Source organism: Falco biarmicus, chromosome Z, assembly GCF_023638135.1.
Source record: "Falco biarmicus isolate bFalBia1 chromosome Z, bFalBia1.pri, whole genome shotgun sequence".
Taxonomy (NCBI): domain Eukaryota; kingdom Metazoa; phylum Chordata; class Aves; order Falconiformes; family Falconidae; genus Falco; species Falco biarmicus.
This window is the reverse complement of record NC_079311.1, coordinates 74,188,649-74,208,615: the sequence shown is the minus strand read 5'-3', so window position 1 is coordinate 74,208,615 and position 19,967 is coordinate 74,188,649. Positions and strand designations below refer to the sequence as shown.

The 19,967-nt window shown below is 43.7% G+C and overlaps 1 protein-coding gene across 2 annotated transcripts in view; it reads right to left on the bottom strand.

Annotated features, from left to right (window-relative positions):
* CCBE1 (collagen and calcium binding EGF domains 1) overlaps positions 1–19,967 on the bottom strand; it is a 102,055-nt gene that overhangs the window by 12,783 nt on the left and 69,305 nt on the right. For both annotated transcript variants that reach the window (XM_056323920.1, XM_056323919.1), the window contains exons 3-6: positions 12,334–12,386; positions 6,677–6,811; positions 5,791–5,928; positions 484–590 (exon numbers count right to left, since the gene is read on the bottom strand). In XM_056323920.1, coding sequence (XP_056179895.1) covers positions 484–590; positions 5,791–5,928; positions 6,677–6,811; positions 12,334–12,386 — 433 coding nt within the window. The remainder of the gene's footprint in view (positions 1–483; positions 591–5,790; positions 5,929–6,676; positions 6,812–12,333; positions 12,387–19,967) is intronic.

Sequence of the window (19,967 nt, the reverse complement as noted above, 5' to 3'; positions counted from 1 at the left end):
TAAAGAATCAGAGCTAGTGATGTTTTTCCTTAGCCACACACCTCCTACTTGGCATGAACCCTGTATCAGCACCCCATTAATGCAAAATCATGTTCTCCCATGTTCCCGCATCTGCAGCATGTCTTGCACTTGCTTATACTAAAGGTGGATCAAGTCCAAAATCCTGTGCATTCAGAATGAATGAAAAGCTGAGGCCAGAGGAGATTGCCAAGAAACCTAGGCTCAGACTGGGATGGGTGTTTGCCAGACACTGTTACCACAAGCCTGGTAACACAGCTTCACGAGCTTAGTTAGCAATCTGCTTGCAAGCAACACAGAAGCATATGGAAGAGATGCCATTCCAACATGACTTTGAAATATATTGCCATGATCTTTATGGGCACGAGAGCCACACGGCAGTGACAGCTCCAAACACTTAAATTTAACCTCAGTTGTCACAAAACATGCAGGTCTGGTAAAGACATGGCTGATCAGTGTTCATACCTTTTGCTTCAGTTGTAAAACTGTCTGCTTTATTTGATGAAATTCCTTACAAGAGGCACAGCATGTCCCCGATTTTGCCACATTTTCAGATTTCTCAGGAAGTGCAGCTGAAAGAAAGCAGTTTCAAATACAGATATAAAGATACAAAGAGAAGAAGTCCATAAAGCGATTGCAAAAGCAACTTGAAGGTTATGTTTCCCCAGACTGTGAAAGAGGAGAGCATCTTGCCATTGTTAATACTTTGACTGTGAATTGCTGTGTAAGGCTAAGAAACTTTGCAGGGACAGCTCTGAGCTCATTTTTAAAGCAGCTGTTTCCAGTTAACAGTCTGCAATTTATTTATTTATTTTTAATACCTGGAAAAGTCTACACCCCTTCTTTTATCTTTGTGTTTAGGGTAGACTAACCCTGTAGATCTGAACTGATTTACAGTCCCCTGAAGGGCAAATTTTCATATGCTATAAATTATAGTGAAGTACCTCACAATATGGTCATTTCATTCACTTTGCACAAACTGCATTCTATCATTGCTGAGTATTCCTCCACGTGATGGAATCAGCCTGAGCGGAGACGGGGATTGAGATTAATGACAGGGATTTAAATCCACACGAGAGAAATGGTCACACCTGTTGATACTATGCATGAATGGGATCTTTTCAAGAATCCATTAAATAATTCAAACTGTAAGAGATATTGCAAGTGTTAATTTTGTCCTTTTTCCCAGTCCCATACACAGTGAAGCACTTCTGCGTCACAAACAAACAAGCGTTGTTTCAACACATGTCCACTTAAAGAGAAATGTGGTTTCTGAAACACAGGGTGACACATCCTGGCTCTAGGTGACCTTTTTTCCTTCCACATACAGCTGTTGAGAAACATCAAGTGTATTGAGGCTCTGCATATGGTGTGGCCTTGTACAATGTTACCTGGAAGGGTTATTGTCCATGTTTGAACGCTGACCTTTCAAAACATGTCCTGTAATGGAAAAACCCTGCAGGTGCTCCTGGTTAAAGTCAGCAAATCTTAAAAATCTTCAAAAAGAATCAACTACAATGCGCTTACCTATTGTGTTATACTTCTTACTTGGACACAAGCTTTGAAGTCCTTCATCTTTTCAGAAATTTGTATTGATTTTAAAAACATCTGCATAATTTTAAATAAAAACAGAAGTTTCTAATACTAAAGACATTATATGGTACTTGACTTCAAATGTTTTCAGGGTCCAGTAAGGAATATTACATCCATCAGATGGTCATTTATGGGCCACCAGTGCACAAATTCAGGAAAACCACATTTTCAGTACATTTAGTCCATTGGCTATAATGCCACATCAGGTGTGCTTGCTTTTAGAAGATGAAGATTTATTTCTCTTATCTCCTAGGTCAGGTAGGAGAGGGCGGTAAGGGCAAGGTTCTGGAATGACCAGCAGCATTAAGACTGGTATTAGCACTGAACTGATCAGAAAATTAGGAGGCAAAAGGTTGGGACTTTACCCCATTCATCAACTGCCTGCTCCCACAACTGCAGTCCATTTATTTAATGCTTTTATGGCAGTAAGCACACTGCTGTGTGAGCTTTCCAGCCCTTCCTGATAGCACATGGCTTGATAATCCCTGAACAGCTTTCTGCACAGTGTTCAGGTGGCTCAAGATTTAAGGCCGGAAGGTACCCCTTGGGGTTTGCTGATGAACTCTACACAACATATAACAGATCTTCACCAAATCGCATCTACGGCTCCAAGGCTATCTGGCCACACCACCTCCCAGAGGGACTCCAGCCTTTGTGTGAAGATACTCAAATACACAGCACCTGCTGGTTTCCTTTGTCACTGCTGTATTTCTAATGTTATTCATTTTGCCTTTGACTCCTTGCAAAGCCTCTTTACCCATAAACCTTTCTCTGATAGATTAAAGACTGCACAATGCAGGCCTTTTTTCCCTTAACAAGGAATTGATACGCTGTAATCAAGACACCTCTTGATATTTCTGTAAGGTAAGTTTTCTTTTGACCACAAACCAGTATTGTGGCTCCCTTAATTTTTCAGCTTCCTTTAAAAAACATCAGTGTTTTGACATGTCCATTTTTGGACATGTAGCATGTCCAGATGTGTACATATGCACATGTGTATGTACATGTGTAGCATGTACAGATGCACATATATTGAGCCATTAGAAAAAAATGCCTTTTTTTCCAAACTCCAGTAGAGTTTGGACTTGGTACTAGTCTTAACCAAAATTCCTTTTAATAGCTATCTTACCAACTTTGTTCCTTCATATTGTGTTAAGAAATGTTGCTGAAAGCAACATACAGTCATAGGGAGAAATTGCCAGAGCCTCTGCTATTTGAAACCTATTGCAATCCCACTAGAATCAGTGGAATTACATGCAGATTAAGAAGCAGTGAATTTGGCCTCATGTTTCATTATAAAATCCAATTTATCTTCCAGAAGGATGGGGCACACGGGGCTGACAACTATAGATAGAACAGGGCTGTAACAATCCATGGAGATGAATGCTGGGGGGCAGTGGTGTCAGCTAATGTTTGGGAAACATCATACCAGTGAGATTTCTGCAAATCCATTTGGATTGACTTGTCAGAGGAAGAAGTCCAACAGCGTCATATAAGCAAGCATGAACTGTGTCCCGGGAGAGAGGTGGAATCCCCCTAACTCATACCAGACAGAGGTGATGAGTTGCCCAGGGAAGGAGTCATCCATCAAACATTTGCTCTACCCACATCCGATTCTGTATCAGGACCAAACTACAAATAAAGCCAGAATAAAGCATGGATAAAGCCAGAAGCCACCTAGGACAGGCCAGAGGGGGCAGGAAGCAATTAGATGGAGCCACCCACGCATGGTACAGAAATAGAGGTCACCTACCAGGGTCAGTTTGGCCCGTGCTGAGCAAGGCACTTATATAGCCTGCTTCCATTGTTTCCAGGAAACTAAAATTATTTCAGAGAAGGCTTAAACCAGCCCCATTTTATGAAGGTTTTCCAAAGCATCATGTCTAGCTCATGCATGATGTTGCTGTCGTGACCGGGGGTCCTTTCATCTCGGCAAGGCACTGGTGAGCCCGTGGCACCTATCGATAAGAGATCTGCTTGGGGGAGTGATGTGTTTTCTTTGCATGTGCTGGAAGACTGTCTTGCTGATGCTGGAAGAGGAGGAGATGCTGGCGGGGGAGAGCTCTGCAGGGAGCTGTGCCGCAGGCAGTCTTTGCATGGAGACAGTTGAGTTGATCATCTGTGTTGTATTATCTGGGCTCAGCCTGCTGAGAAGGTTTCATTTGCCTACTTCTGCACGGGTAACTGTATTGTCTCTGTCAAATGCAACATGATCGTGGATGTGGGAAAAATTCTCCCTGTTCTTATGCCCACTAACAAATGTGAAGCTCTCAGTCAAGCCCACTTACAGAGGCAAAGAAGTGCCTGGATTGCAGCTTTGAGGCACGGCAGGATGAAAACATGTATAGCATCTCCCGGGAAATGTACAGCATGCTTTGGGCTGGAGACAGATACGTGCCTTTTCATGTTTCTCACATTAAATTTTAAAATAAAATGTAAGTGTTCCAGCTAGTAAGAAAAGCAAATAATCCGTTTGTTAGGAAGCCGCTCCGGCGTGGATGCGGTGCCGTGTGGGACAGTGCAGGGCTGGGGCTGACCACGCGGTGGTGCCTCGCTACAGCCGGCCGGAATCCTTTTCCTTGGGATGGGTTACGGATACAAATTTTTTAAAGGAAATACTCTGTGAAATTGCGATGGCTAACTCCACTTTCATTTGCACCAGAAGTCTGGCAATTAGTAACAACATGGAGTACCACAGGGTCACAGAGCAGAAAGTGTCCTTCTCCGCTTCACACAGCTGATTTGGGAAATGTCATGAGCAATGGTGGGTATTTAATTCCAGATTAACTACTGGAGCTGACATTTTTATGTGCCATGTACATTCAATGTAAAATTGGTGCTTTCAAATATTAAAATTATTCCCACAGCCTTGAATATTCTGAATGGTTGGTTATCCTGAACGCTTTGGACATTACTCTGTCAGGAAATTTGAACTAGCTTGAGGAAAAGTTAACCAAAAAACTATTTGCAAGGGGATTATATAGTTTATATCTCTTTCCTTTATGACCCCCCCGGACACTTACAAGGGAAAAAACCCAACCAATTTGAAATCTACAAGAAACAATTAAAGTTAATGGAGTGGCTCCAGTTACACATTTTCAGAGGAAAATGAAAATTACAAATTGTTCTTGCCATCCAGTGGGATTTGGTGCACCCAATCATACTGTGTTCAGGCAATTAATTGATGAACTTATTGTAAGTCACCATTCATCAAAATAGTTCCCCTGCCCCCCCCCCCCCCCCCCCCCCCCCAGGTTGTTCTCTTCTTCTTTTCTTTTTAAATTGTCATATCAGTATTTAATCTGAAGTACTGTAAATGCTGTAATTTAATAGCTGGGATGAGATCAAAAACTTTAAAAGAATTTATACACAGCATACTTACATACTTGGAAAACAACAGTAAAAAGCAAGAACAAGCCCTCACTTTTACCTGCTTCCCATCACATCTTATTTTCATTTTTAAAAAGGAAAAAAATCTGACCACAGTCATGAGACACACAGACTCATTGCAGGTCAGCAGAATTTAGCAATTGATTTAAGTGATGCTTGAAAAGTGTGCCAGATTCCCAGGCACACCTTTTCTGACCCTCCAAGTGCCCAGAGGCACAACCACCCAACCCAGGGCCATTTGCTAATCTCAGATGTGGGTGTATATATACAAATTAAGGTTACTGAAAATAATTAAATTAACAGATGACATCAATGAAGGCTTATAAGGGTCATCATCTGGAATATTCCTCCCCACCTCCCCATCTTCTGAGCTCTAAGTATAATCCAGGTTGGTATGGGAGAAAATATGGCTTTTAGCAGGTGGATCCAGCAGAAATGGTCTAACTGATGCTGTAATGGCAAGTTTCACCGTTCAGTCACTGTGCCTCTCTGGGAAGATGCTTTCTACATCCTTCAATGTACTAGTGCAGTTTCTTTATGGATGTGACTACTGATTTACGGCTGTGTTTGTGCAGCTTATGAAATGGGTAGGAGAAGAGTGTGTGGCAGGACTGCTCCACAGGTTCTCAGGTGCTCAATGAACAACCTGGGCTCTCCAGCACCATCAGCTACATCCCAGCTTCAGACTCCCAGCTCCAAGTGCAGTGCAGGGAGCAGTTCCTCTTTATGACAGATCAACCTTTTAGGTGGCCCTTTGGCCCAGGACCATTAACCCCCACTAGCATATACCTTTATCTCCTTTGGTGCACGTCTTTCCATCCTCCTCCCGGGTGTAGCCTTCGTGACACTCACACCTGTAGCTGCCCATGGTGTTGACACAGATCTGAGAGCACAGCGTCCCATTGCTCATGGCACACTCGTCGATATCTGGAGAGCAGCAAGAGTTCAAAATGCTCTGAAGCCAGAGGTTTCAGGCCGCAAATACAACAAAAGACTTCCTTTAGAGGTACCAGGAGATTTTGTGGTTAAGTAAATGAGTCATTTCAGCACCTCCAGTGCTTCGGGCTGGAGCTCTGTGCGAACGGCAGTATTATTAACATACCTGTCATTTTAGTGGTGAACATTGCTTGACCATTTCTCTGCTTTGAAGAGCTCACAAGCAAAGCTCAGTCCTGCAAACCCTGGCTCCCTGGCACAGCAAACAGCCAGGACAGGGCAAGGCAGGACTAGCCACACAAGGACCACATGTAAATGATGACTCCTGAAGTAGATGCTGGCCATCTGAATCAAACCCCAAGGATTTATTTTCATAATGAGGCCTGGTTATAGTACTTTGAGGGTTACTGTTAGAATCCTGTCCCTCATCTCAGGCCAAAACCCCAAATATGGCTCAAAACCTGCAGGAGGAATTAATAAAGGGAAAATTGTATCATCCCAACACTTTGAAATGTTTGGGTGCGTATGTCTCGTTTTATGTACTACCTCCTAATAATTTCAGGGGGATTTAGATCTCTTAGATCTGGGAATTAATCCTTAACATAGTTAAAAAACATATTTCTTTTAGTAATAGTAATGAGAATAAGAAAGGTTTCAGAAATAAACTGACTCCTGGAGGCCCTGAGAAAGCAGGATACATCATTAAGCAGTGATAAGCTCAACACACACTTCTACCTACCCAGGCAATAAGGCTTCTCTCTGTTCCTGTGCCTCTCCCGGTCATAGCGGTACCCAGGATAGCAAGTGCATAGGACTCGCCCAAAGTTATCTGTGCACTGCTGTTCACAGGGAGCTTCAGCGCAGACATCATAGTCTAGATAGGGAAAAACGGGGTTAGGAAAAATACCAGTGGCAGTAGCTGGATGAAACTTTGACAGCAAATATTTCACATCTCTGCTATTAGTAGAGTTGAGTTACATTGTTTTTAAGGGTGGAAGGAACATAGGAATAAAACATGCATGAGATGTAAGTAAAATTGTAATTGCTAATCACAGCTTTACAGTAGTTAGACTATTTCTTAAACCTGGATTTTAAGTAAGGGTCACTTTCCCAGTTTGCAGAATTTAAGAATTCTTTTCAAAGAGATATTAAATTGCTGTTTCCTTCACAAATTTTTTATGTGCTGATAGCAACATTACTTCTGCAGACTATCATGGAACAGGCTATCTGCCAAATCCAGGCAGAAGGCATATTACAAGGAAAAGTTAATTAAAATCACACAGTAATTGTTCACAGCCAGATATACCCCTTCTAGGAAAGAACACATTGTTACAAAACCATCATCACTTTTAATGATAGCAATGTGCAGATTAGGGTATGGGAAGTCACTAGCCGAGCTTGTCAGTGAAGTCCCAAAAGACTGAAGTCACTGAAACCTGAGGGAGGGTGAATCTGTTTCTGATTTCACTGCTATGTGGCAGCAAAACCGAAGGCCAGGGAATGGACACCAGACCAAAACAGGGTCTGACCTGCACCCCTGCCCTGCCATGGGCTGGATTTGGCCCCTGGTGTCAGGCTGGTGGCAGCGATTTGGGGGAGATGGGCAGCCCCTGGCTGTGGATACAAGGGCTTTGCAGTGCCACGGGGAACATTCGCCAGGGGAAGACAGGAGCTGAAGCAGCACCTAGTCTCAAAACCAGCTTAGGCAAACCCTCCTGAAGGTTGGGTTGTATGCCAAGCAAGTGGCAGTTTCTGTGATCGTTTCAGTGGAACATCATCCTGCACACAGCTGGTGTATTAGGTACTGGAGGGGGCCACAACAGAAATATCCCGTCCATGCTACGGACCAAACACATCTAAACCAAACCTAAATGTTTCAACTGAATTCCCAGCAATGCACAGTGTTTCCATATACACACACTATAAAGTAATTAAACGCCAAAATCATTACTGACTCATACTAATAACTAGCAGACATCTCTAGGTATGAAGGTTTTTTCAAATAATTAAAAAGAACTAATAGATGGTAAAGCAAATGAAGCCACATTGTCTGTTCAAAGTATATAAAGCACGTGTGTAGCACTGGGGGTGAAAGTGACAGTGTGCAAAGGTACAGAAAAGCACCAAACGAGACTTAAGAAGTTGCTATATGTCACACCAGAGCAGCTTAGACCAAAAAATACTATTGTAATGGTGCCAAGCATTTCCTCCCTTGTGCTTGTCACCTTTTGAATGGCAGGCATCCTTTCTTTCCTTCTTACTTCACAACTGTGTTGACTTTCAGCCTTGAAGTCTGCTCACAGTGCTGTGGTGGTGAGCAGCAGTGCCAGGACTCCCAGCAGTAACCAGGGTCAAACAGTACAGAGCCTTCTTGCACAAGCGTGGAACTAAAACCTGGCCCTTGCCTTCGAACATAGACAGCCTGGGGGCTAGTTCAGGCTTTTTAGGTGATGCTGGGACTGTAAACTCCTGTTACATTTGGCCCTACTAAATAGTCCCAGATATAAAGCATTAGTGGTGTTTTTCCTGGGCACAGTTGCAATTTTCATTTTCCACTGAAATAAAATCAGATGGAGAACAGGCCAGTATGCACAGCACTGATGTGACCATGCCTATTCCTTAGCCAGTGTGCCCACACAGATGCTGGATTTGGCCTGTGCCACGTCTAGACTATTCAGAGTGGAGGAAAAACAAGCTCTGTCCTCCCTGTGCCTCCATGAATAGATGTGCCCTAATAAAATCATTAAAAAAATCTCTTACTACAAGCAGGATTAGCTCTGCATAAACCTTTCCTAATAGACATTAATCTAACCCTCACCTAGAAATCCGTCAGGGATGAAAATTCCCCACCATGCAGTCTATTCCCAAGACTAAATATCCTTGCAGACAGAAAGCTTTTTACACATATCTAATCCAAACTCCCCTTAGAGCCATTTAAGCCCATTATTTTTATCCTCTTCTTCTTGGTCATGAGGAACGGTTCACTATCCCCCTTGCAGCAAGTTTTCACATACCTAAAAACTATTATCACAACTCCCCTCAACCTCCTTTTCCCTAGACTAAACAACACCAGTTCCTTTTAATTGTCTCTATTTTGCCATATTTCATGTAGCTAGTCTCTAAACATGGTTTTCACATCCACCTTAGCAGAACTCCATCAAGACTATTGCTTCATTTGCTTTCATACAAAGCAAGGGAAGGCTCCAGCAGGTGGAAATCTCCCTGCTAGTGGTTCCCACACAGTCATCTCAAATCACACAACAGTTGTGGGCAGGTCCCATGTCACAGAGCTGTGCATCCCCAGGGCTTTGGTCACCAGTAGCATGAGTCCCTCAGGAACAGTCCTCACAACTGGGATGAGACTGGGCAAAAGCTGCTGCACCGCCTCCATGTGCTCTGCAGAACCAGGGATGCACATGCCCTCCCACGTTCAAGCCCCTTGTCCACCAGCCCAGCCTAAGAAATGTGGTTTGATGATGAATCAAAGCCACACAGCGAGGAGCAGGCTGTTCCAGACTTTAGGAAAATACAAAAAGCCGAAGCAGAATAACAAATGTCTCTATGTATATTTCAGTGAACTCAGGAATGACAACGCAGCATGGAAAGTTGTATGTACTAAGGAAATTTCTGAAACAGCCTTAGTGAGGAAACAGCAGATCTTATTAGTGTTTGCCTGGCACAGAGTGTTTTGCTCTGGATTAATGCACAGCCAAGAAACTCAAGTAACAAACCAGCGATAGGGAGAGTGCTCTCCAAAAGAAGCTGTTTCAGACTACATCTGTCCCTGCTTTACTCTCGGTGACACCACGAGACAGGACCTAGTTGTAGCTGAGTCTCCAAAGCAAAGAAGGAGGAGATCATTCAGGAGAACCTGCTTCACTGCTCAGGTGGAGTAGAAAGATGTTATGGGGGGAATCAGGCACAAAAAGCAAACTCCCCTCAATGTTTCCTGAGGATCTTTGCTCCCGGCTCCTTGCAGCCAAAACCCAGAGCAAGAATGTGAGTCCAAAGCAAATGAAATGCAGAAGCTGGGGACATGGACTCATACTGGACTGCACTGATTTCTGTTGCTTTTCAAGGGCAGATGAGAAATAACAGGACAGAAACCAAAGATGGATGTGGACAAAGACACAAAGCCTTGGGGAAAGAATCTTTTTAAGTAACAGCTGCCCAAGAAGGACATTGGTGTCCTCCTGAGGGTGGACAAGGGACGCTCTGTCCCTCTCCCAACCCTGCTCCCTGCTGCCATTGCTAAATCACAGAGAAGACAGGGCTGGAACTACTTCTCATGGCTTTGACTTGCCAGTACGGGATTAAAAGGTGCAGATGTGCTGTAATGAACTCACATCTGTATTGCATTTGTGTGCCTGTGTCAAGATATGCATTTCATACAGCTACTCTGTCAAGATTATGCCAAAACAATGTGTGAAGAGCCAAGTGATGTCTTGTAACAAAGTGAAATGAGTGCTTCTCTGAGTCATATTTTTTGTCCCCATACCAGTGGCCAGATTGTCTCAGATGTTACAGCAATTGCTGTGGTCTCTGAAGTTCAAGGCAAAATATAGATTGAGCTGAAAAAGGGGGAATGGAGATACAAAGGGAGAGAAGCCACAGTCAGCAGAGAAATTCAATTAGTGGCGGAAACTCTCAGGTTACTGAGATGCAGTTAATAGACAGGGTTAAGCGAAGCAAAGTCAGTGGGTACATAATAAAAGCTGCTTTCATAATCACCTAAAACCTCAGGAGATGAAAATTAGAAGCCTAAAATAATATATTGCCATGGTTATAATTTTACTTTTGCTCCTATTACTTCTGTTGCTGTATCCATCACATTTAGCAAATAGCATATAAAATTGTTACAATCCATAGTAAAGCTGGAGGCCAGACTGTAGAGTCCTGGCTTCTTTCCACCCCAAAAGTATTCAGGGCTTCTGCCCCCTGTGCACACAACCACCTTGTACAACACAGCACATCTGCCTCCTCCAAGTGTCTGTCTCATACTGGAGCTGTCATCTCATGCCATAGACACAAAGACAAAACTCACTGCAAAACCATGGGATGAGGAACTCCTTGTGAGCATCAATTTCACTCAAACCCTACCCAGCTCCCCGAGGCTCGGGCTGGCACCGTGGGCTGTTTCTTCACAAAGAAGTAGCAAATGCACAATTTCTCTCTCAGGAAGATGTAGGTTATTTTTTTTTTCTTTTTCTTCTTTTTCTTTTGCAACCAGTGTTCTACTGTTTCTAGCCAGCAGCAAAGAAAATGCACGTTTTTTAAAAAGCAGCAGGAGCAGAGTTTGGGTTATAATCCCTGTTGGCTGGAGGCTGTAATTCAAAAATCAGCTGACTCCCTCCAGTATGTTAATTTGCCACTTTTCTTTTCAAAACATCACCAGCCCAAACGGGACACTCTCAGGTCAACTGAAGGCTTTCCATATGTCATCAAATAGAAGGATGTCACCATAAACCAACTTTTTAACCTGCTTTTTGGAGTAAACAAGGTTTTTTGGCTTGCTGTCTCTGACCATTTGCTTCTGCTAGGGAGTTCCTCTGCTCCTGTAACTTCAGAGCCAGTTTCATCCAAATTGGAAAAAGCGATGGGAGCGACTGAAGAACTCACATTCTACTGCTCACATCAGCTACTGCTGATGTGAAGCCATCGTCTGGGTAGACCCAACAGAGGCCTCCCACAAAATTAAGGCAGGCAGAGCTCAGCCTTTTCCTAAATGAGATCTCATTGCAGCAGCCTCTGAGCATTGAGACCCCATTACGGCTTTTGCAAAGCGTAGAGGCAGCTCCCCTCTGCCAAGAGGATTATTCCCTTTTCACTACTGCATGAACTATCCTCAGTAAATTCTCTGTGTCCTTCTGCCCCTGGTGACAATGAAGCCATACCCAGGACCAGCAGAGCGGGTGGAAGAGACACACTGTTTGATGACACTTTCCCCTCACTGATGTCTTTGTGAAATACGTAACCAAAGGCAGGACTAATTCACATAGTCACCCACCCTCTGTGCACTTACAAGCCAAACTGACTGTGCCACACCCAAGGGGTACATGGGGAAAACCATCAGCCAGGAAGGGTGTGCTCCTGGGTGCACAGAGTGCTCCCATGTATGTAGCTGAGAGCAGAATGTGTCCCTTTGCAGCAGGTCATGGTGCAAGATCTGTGCAGTCATGTGTACTTAGGGAAGGATCAAGGCTTGGCATGCTAAGTGAAACTTTTGGAAGATGCTGATCTTTTTATTTTCCCAACAAGTTCCACTGACACATGAGATACGGATGAGCCTGTGATTATATCAGCATGCTCTTCCAAACTGGCAGTGTGGAGAACAGGGTAAATGGGGAAAGACAAATGCGTGGGGAAAGAGGGGGTAACAACAGTGAAATCACATACCTTCAGGGATGCACTGTCCAAGAACAAACTTATAACCCTTACAGCATTTTTTCCTGAAAAACAATAAAATAAATAAATGAATAAATAAATATATATGCTAAAGGTTGGTGCTGCCTTTAAAAAGAATCATGGGTAGATCATGGGTGTGATGAACCAAAAAGGATGAGGATCCTGAGCTTTGCAGTTGGAGGTATCTCAGCATTAAGGAATGCAACATGGAAACCCACCACTCAGTCCATGAGGCGTTTTAGAGTTTTAGATGACAGCATGGCCAGCTGCCTCAGGAGCCTGAGGCTGGGCACCCCAGTGCTGACCCACTCAACATCCCAACAAGATTTCTGAAAACCCTACTCCCTTGAGTTGAAAGGATGCAGCACACCCCAGTGCTGTCCATACATACAACTTAGGTCACACTTTTCATGATAGGGTGAAGGGTGTTCTCAAACACCCGTCATTACTATGTAAACTTGCAGAAAAGGATAAGCCTCAGCAAGGAGTACACACAAGATAAATGTTACCAGTCATTTCTCATCTTTTAATAAACCTGGAAGGTGGTAAGTGAAATATATTGCAGCAATGGAGTGTATCTTACACACAGGCAGGGAGGCAAAACTGCAGCGAAGATTCAACAGGATCAGATACTTTTTCTGTGCCTATGATATGAACAAAATCTGAGTGCTGAGAAATTAATATGCCTTACACACTGGCCTGTAATGGCATTTAGGCATTCAGCTATACCTGTTTGCTTTCTAGGCAGCAAATCACTTCACGTCACCAGGACTCCCAGCAGTGTTGAGGAACCTTTACAAATGGCTGGTTCTCTTATCACCCTGAAAGCTACTCACGGCAGGGACCTAGTGACCTTCAAAAGGGTCCCGTGTTGGTGGACTGGTGCAGGAGAAGCAAACTGCTGTTCACTGCACTATTTTATCAAGCCTACATGAGTCTGAGGGAAAAAAAAAACCCCTTTATTTTACAAATTCACAGTTTTTCTTTCCTTGTGGATGTGCTGAAATATCTGCAGAACTGGGAAACCGTCCATTTGGTGTTATCCTTTAATTCAATAACTGACGCAGTAGAGTGCTAAAGCCATGGCAGTCAATGACACAACACTCCCCTAGACAACACGCAGCCATCACAAATCATCATTATGTCGAATTTAAACCAACTATCAATTGCAACTGACCACTTAAAACAAACAATGCATTACTCCAAACTATGTAAAAACAAACTTTGGCTCCATATTTTACCCTCTTCCAAAGATTAGCTGGAATATAAATTATGCTTAATGAAGGTTGAACATTTGAAGAGGAAGCCTTGCTTTGTTATGCAAACAGTGGTCCCTCATTAGACTTTTCTCCAAACACTGCTGTGAAGTTTTATCTGCAAGACAAACAAATGCAGGAGGAATGGGTTCAAAGTGCATCAGGGAGGCTGTTCATATGCTGCAAGCCATACTGATGGCTTTCCAAGTGCACATTCATCTCCTCCTGTCTGCAGAAGAAGGAAGGATGATAATGGCTTGCTTGTAGCTGCTCTTTGGGGGAAGATACAGCCTGGCTTGAGAGAGGGCTGGGAGGTGGGAGAGGAGAGGAGGGCATCCCTGCCATGAGGTGCTGACCTGTGGGGTTGTGCCAGCCAGAACGAACGAGAAACAGACAGCAGAAGCTTTCATAATTTCTACCCTTCTCCTTGGGACTTCCCACTTGATTTTCAGGCTTAGGACCCTTAGGACTCCCACCCTTAGAGTGGCTTATAGCAGCAGATGTAAACCTCAACTGGCACAGCCTGCTTCTAGGTAAGGGCTTGCTTGCTGGACTTGCAGGAGCTGCCTCTCTCCTCCCAGCTTGGTTGGCAATGGCTCTTGACTGGACTTGTTGCCTTTCTTGTGGCTAAACTGTGGGTTTAGCTGCCTTCCTGGATTCTCCTGATAGCCAAACCACTTGCCCTGATCAAACCCCGCTCCCACAGCCACACACTGAGAACCCACCACACACTGTTACAGCCATTAAATACTGCCCTGGCACATACTGCCCTGGCACCCTGAAGCAAGCACAGCCTCGTGTAGCCTCGCCGGGGGTTGCTCCAGTTAAAGCAACTGGTGAATCACGCTGCCCTGGCAGGCATCCAAGCCCCTGCTGAAATCCATCTCTTCAACGGCTTCTTGCAGCAATGAGTTCCACAGGGGGGTGACACGTTTCTGAGAAGTCATTTCCTTGTTTTCAGTCTCCTTTCAATTTTTGGTGAATTTTTCTGGGGTTTACTGGTAAGGAGATCTGGAAGTATTTTCTCTAAATACCTGAAGATTTTTCCACAACATGAAAGCTTTAAATCACACAAGAAAATGGTTTGGAGGAGGGATGCCCTGCTTTCAGGATCACACTCCAGAAACCAGTTCCCCATGATATTTGGTTCCCAGTTCAAGATTACAGATCTCTGTTTAGCACAGCCTGTACTCAACAGCAAGCTTCAGCCATCAGCATGTTTCTGCCAAGGAAACTGCTACTTTAGGGTTAATGCACAGGAAATATAATATGACAATACCCTTTTCTCTGAACATTACATTGCAACCCTGGGATACCTGCATGCTTCAGCTTTTTACATTCTTAAAGAGAAATCTGTCAAAATGACGGACACATGAGTTGATCATTAGCAAAGGCATTTCAATAGCAATACTCATTTTCAGACATCCAGCTCCAGGTTGACGTGCCTAATCAACGCTGCACAGCAGCAATCTCATTATACATAATGAGAGGTAAGAGGGGGTCCCCACTGATAATTTTAGCTACTGAATAACTTTCAGCGAGGTGGTTGCTACACAGCTCTACATGCACCAAACGCTAACTAATACACGGATGTGTAAGGCGCTCAACTACTAAAATCCAGATCTACATGGAAATTAAATGATTTGTTAACTTTAAGTCTGGTTTCCAAAAGGAGAAACTGCTGGCAAACTTATCTGTTACATAGCTTTTAATGGGGTGCTTCAGGTATTAAAAATCTATCAACTTCTGATTCTCATGCAGTCTTCACCCAGGAACATGCACACACCCAGACTCATAAAGCATTTTGGGCACCACGACTTGGATCACTGCAGTGTCTAGCTTTTGTGTCACCTATAAGAAAAAACATAGCAATAGGGGCTCTCTCAAAGCAGTCACCCTTTTTTTTAGCTGCAGCAGAAGCAGGGAGATGTTGAGCTACTCCCATCTGCTCTGGAGGCTGAAGTGCTCCTGAATCACTGAATGTCAGAAGGTGGGATTTAAGGTCAAACCTTTTATACCAATAAACACACGTGTGACTAAGCAAGCAGAGGATCTGCCGCTTTTGCAGGCTTTTGAGGCCCATCACCTTGCAGACTGAGAGGGAAGCTGAGTTTTCCAGGAGCACCCCCATGCCACATCACCTGCAGGTGCCCCCCATGCCTGACACACAGCTCTGCGCCAGCACAGCACCCCCCGCCTCATCTTGCAAAGCAGTAGCTGCTTGATAGCATCGCCCCAGACATGCGGGAGGAAAGGCAAGATGCAAGGAATGTGGCTTAATTAAGCCACGGCTTTATTAAGTTAGCTTATCTGGCAGCTATCAGCAGTAAGTCATCCAGTGTGCACCACACTTTTTTTTCCCATAATTGTTTCCACCTGGTGGAGAGTTGCCATCACCCCCAGCCCACCTCCTGCTCTGCACTGGGACACAGCGGCCGGTGGCGGTGCCAGGGAGACTGGGGTATGCTGAACCTGGGAAATACTTCTGTGTGAGAGGGGAGAGAGTGATCCAGGGTCCTACAGCAGCTGAAATGCTTTGGAAAAGCAAATAATAACAGGATAAACACTTAAAGCGGTAATTAACCTGCATCTGTCTGCAGTACCACGGCAGCAACTTGTGTTGTGACAGCGGATGGTTTGGAGATGCTTAATGGAGATGCTGTTGAGGTTTTGGTTAACTTCAGCAAAGGGGCATAAAACTCTATCATAACAATTATGTTGAGAAAATACCTAATTGATACCTAATCACCATTCAGTGATTGAAAAAAAGGGAAGGCAAAGGGGAAATGCAAAGGGAAGGGAAAGAGAAAGGTTTTATACTGGTTTCAGATGAACACATTATGATAAGGAAAGTCTTGCTAAAGTTGTCAAAAGTAGAAACAGAAGCATCTCCTCTGGGAAATATTTTCCTCCTAGGAGCAAAGCAGACACAGAAATCCCTACATTGAGTCAGAAAGTGAGTTCCTAGGGTAACATATTACACTTACTTTATCCCTACAATGCCGGAGTTCAGACAGTCAGCCTCCAGCATGGCTCCATCCAGGCAGAGGTAATTCAGGCACTTTATCTCCCATTTATCGGGACTAGGAGCACATGCACGGACAGTTTCTATAGCTCAGCTGGTGCCTGATGTCACTTCACTGGAAGACACAGCAACTCCATAGGTGGTCAGGAAGGTCACATCCCTCCTCTCTGACATGCTGCTTCTAACCCACGAATGTCAGAAGAGTCACAGTATAGGGGGCATAAGAGCTGCTTAACATTTTATGTAGGTTTAGATATGTCAACACTGTTCTCCCAGGTTGGTGCTGGTAGAAAGTAATGGTAACACAGATCAGCAAATGTATTTAATAAAAACCCCAATTTCCCATGGGGAAAAGATTTGAAAAAAATTTTAACCAGATTTCTTCAGACAATGTCATAACATGAACTCAGGAGAACTTGTATCACGTTTTGAACACCTGAGTCAGCAAAGGCCACGGCACGGCTGTGTTTAATTGCACAAAGGGGTCTCTGTTAGACTGGCTCCTTATTGTGCCTGTCCGGTGTTTCTTTTTGATCACCCTGACTTTGAGAAGCACACAGTGCAGCAAAAATGCAAATATAAAATACAGCAATTAACTTACAAAAAATAATTAGACAGCTATAAAAGCGAGCCAACAAGGTACCTTAAAAAACCCCTCAACCCTTGTTTTTCTCATATTCTGTATAACATTCAAATGAGGGACAGGTCTGTCTGCCCAAGCATGCACGGACAAAGCTCATCTGCAGTGCAAAGTGTATTAAGGAAGCAGCTTGGTAGCTGTGCACATTTTCACTGTAATTCACATGGAGAGAAGATTTATGGCAACATGGTGAAAAACTGAAGCAATGCACTTTATTTTTGTTTGCCTTTCTGTGGGATACATACCGAAATCTTGAGTAAGAGAGGATGGCCTCCTTGCAGACACTTGCTCAGCATACACTTTGCCATGATTTTCAGACTTAGTCCTTTTTCACAGTTTTGTAAAGAGATAACTTATGTTCGTGTTGGGTGTAACTCAAGGTCCAAGGCCATCTTGAGTCTTCCCGTCACCGTCCCAGCTGGGAGTGAACAGCACAAGTATGGTGATGGCTTCCAATGCTGCAGAACCTATGAGTACTGTATGTGTGTGCTTCTTTATTTCTCTTAACTGACTGAATAAAGCAGGATTTGCCCAAACAACCACAGAGACCGCCCTTCACCAGCAAAGCTGGAACTCAGACCTCTGACAACTTCTGAAAGTCAGATTTTCAGTGATTAATGTGTTGCCTGAGGAGTCTAAGCCATATTTCTTGTCAGCTACTTAAGTCAAATAAATCTACCCACATATAACAGTTTTCTTTCTTTTAGGGAAAAAAAGCACTGCTATCTGCTCTTTTGCTCAGCACTAGCTATTAAGATAGATAGCAGAAATGAAATCCCATTCCAGCTATTGCTAATGGGAAGGTTTTGATAAGATTCACAGTTCCTGGGCTTTTCTTCTGTGAACACAAGTCAGGGACCAGATCCTCCCCTGGCAAAAGCCACATACCTCTGTTGACTCTGGGGAACCATGCCAGCGCCTACCCAGCGAGGCTCTGGCTGACGCTCTTGAAAGATCCCAGACTTGCTCTTTGGCTGCTCCTTACTGTAATGTATTGTTAACTGACTCTTCCTCTCCTACAAGTACTGTTTCGTGTCATCTTTTTACGGTCAAAGGGGATTCTATGGCACTGGAGTATGAACTGTTCCTTCTTCTCAGAAGAGACCTTCCAAACTGATACGATGGTTTGCAGCCCCTGCAGAGCGTGGCACTTGCGAATGTGTGAAGCTCATTCCTTTACAAAAGAGCAAGTAAAGACTTAAAGGGGTGTAAGAAACCCTCCATCTCACGTGGGTATTGGTGGGGCTTTGAGTTATGAAGCTGGAGAATGCACAAAAAATGAAACTTCACAGGTCTGGGGAATTTAGCCACCAAAACTGTCTGCCTTTTTTGTAGCAGTCCTTGTGCCCCCATTCTCTACGGACGCAGCTCAGGACAAAGTCTCGCCATGATGAGGCTTGTGGTTTTGTTTAAGTAAATGAGATGTGATGAGGTGTTCAAACACAGCCTGGGCAGGCAGACCACTTCCCCAGCACCTTCCCTGTGTCAGCAGACCAGCGGTCCCAGCAGACCGTCGCTTTTGGGCTGTTTTAGGACACTTGGGAGGCAGAGAAAGAGGTTGGTATGAAAACCCTGCAGGCAGGCCCATAAGGAAAAACGAGCTCATGAGCTTCTGCTCACCACAGGAAGAAGTGGCAACTAAAACTCAGCTTTTTGGGTCTCTTCTGGGCAGAATACAGACTTTTAGGAATGTTTCCTGTGATTCTTCTGATGTGTAATGAAAGGAAAAGGTCATATGGGGATTTCCACATGAACCATACAGACTAGGGCCGCACACTTTCAGGGAAGCCGTAACACTGTGCTACAGACCCAGAACTAACGCTGACCCTTGTTGGACCCCAGCCCAACAAGAGCCTTGGTGCTACAGGCACGTCGACTAACCATGGACTAACCAGCATCTTTTTCTGTAGCATGGACCAACTGGTGGCACTAGTAACCATCAGTGCTTGCATCTCACTTAGCATACTGATTCAAAAAATGTAAAAATCTGCCTGTGAATGTTCTCTAAGCAAAGAAGGAAACTCTCAGAAGGGAAATATTCCAAAACTTAAAAAAAAGCTAATTACCCTTGCTGCCACTGTAAACCCCATTTCTTGGGTATTTTACATGCATGCAAACATCATACTCAAAGTCACATATGTGATTCCTTCAGTGCTGAGCTGTACTTTCTTTCCCCTTTTCTTGGGTTTTTATTCATCGGCTTTTTTTTTCTTTTTTTCTTTTTTGTTCTTAATGCAAGGGAATGCTCATGTGTTTTATCACTAGACAGCATGTCAAAAATAGCAGAATGATTAAATAAAATACTTTTGACTGTTCTCATCTGCTTAGACTCAGCTTTATGCACACGCTGTCAGCCTTGTCTTGCTCTTTTTTCATACAAATTTCTTTTATTTTCTGGCATTGTGCCAAGAAAATGATTTTATTTAGCTTTGCAGGTGAAGTTGGTATGAACTTTACAGAATCAAATTAATGTTTGACAGGTGTGAAATTTGAGGGGAAGAAAAAAAAAATTAATTTTATACAAAGATAGCACTGTTTGCATTTACTACATAGTCTAATGAATTGGCAAAGTATAAAGCGTCCTCATATTGTCATTTCTAAGAACAAATAGTCTCTAAATCTTAATTGAAATGATCCAACATTGAGCCCATGTTTTAAAGTCACTCACTGTTTCGAGATTTAAAGTACAAAAAGTGAGCAGAAG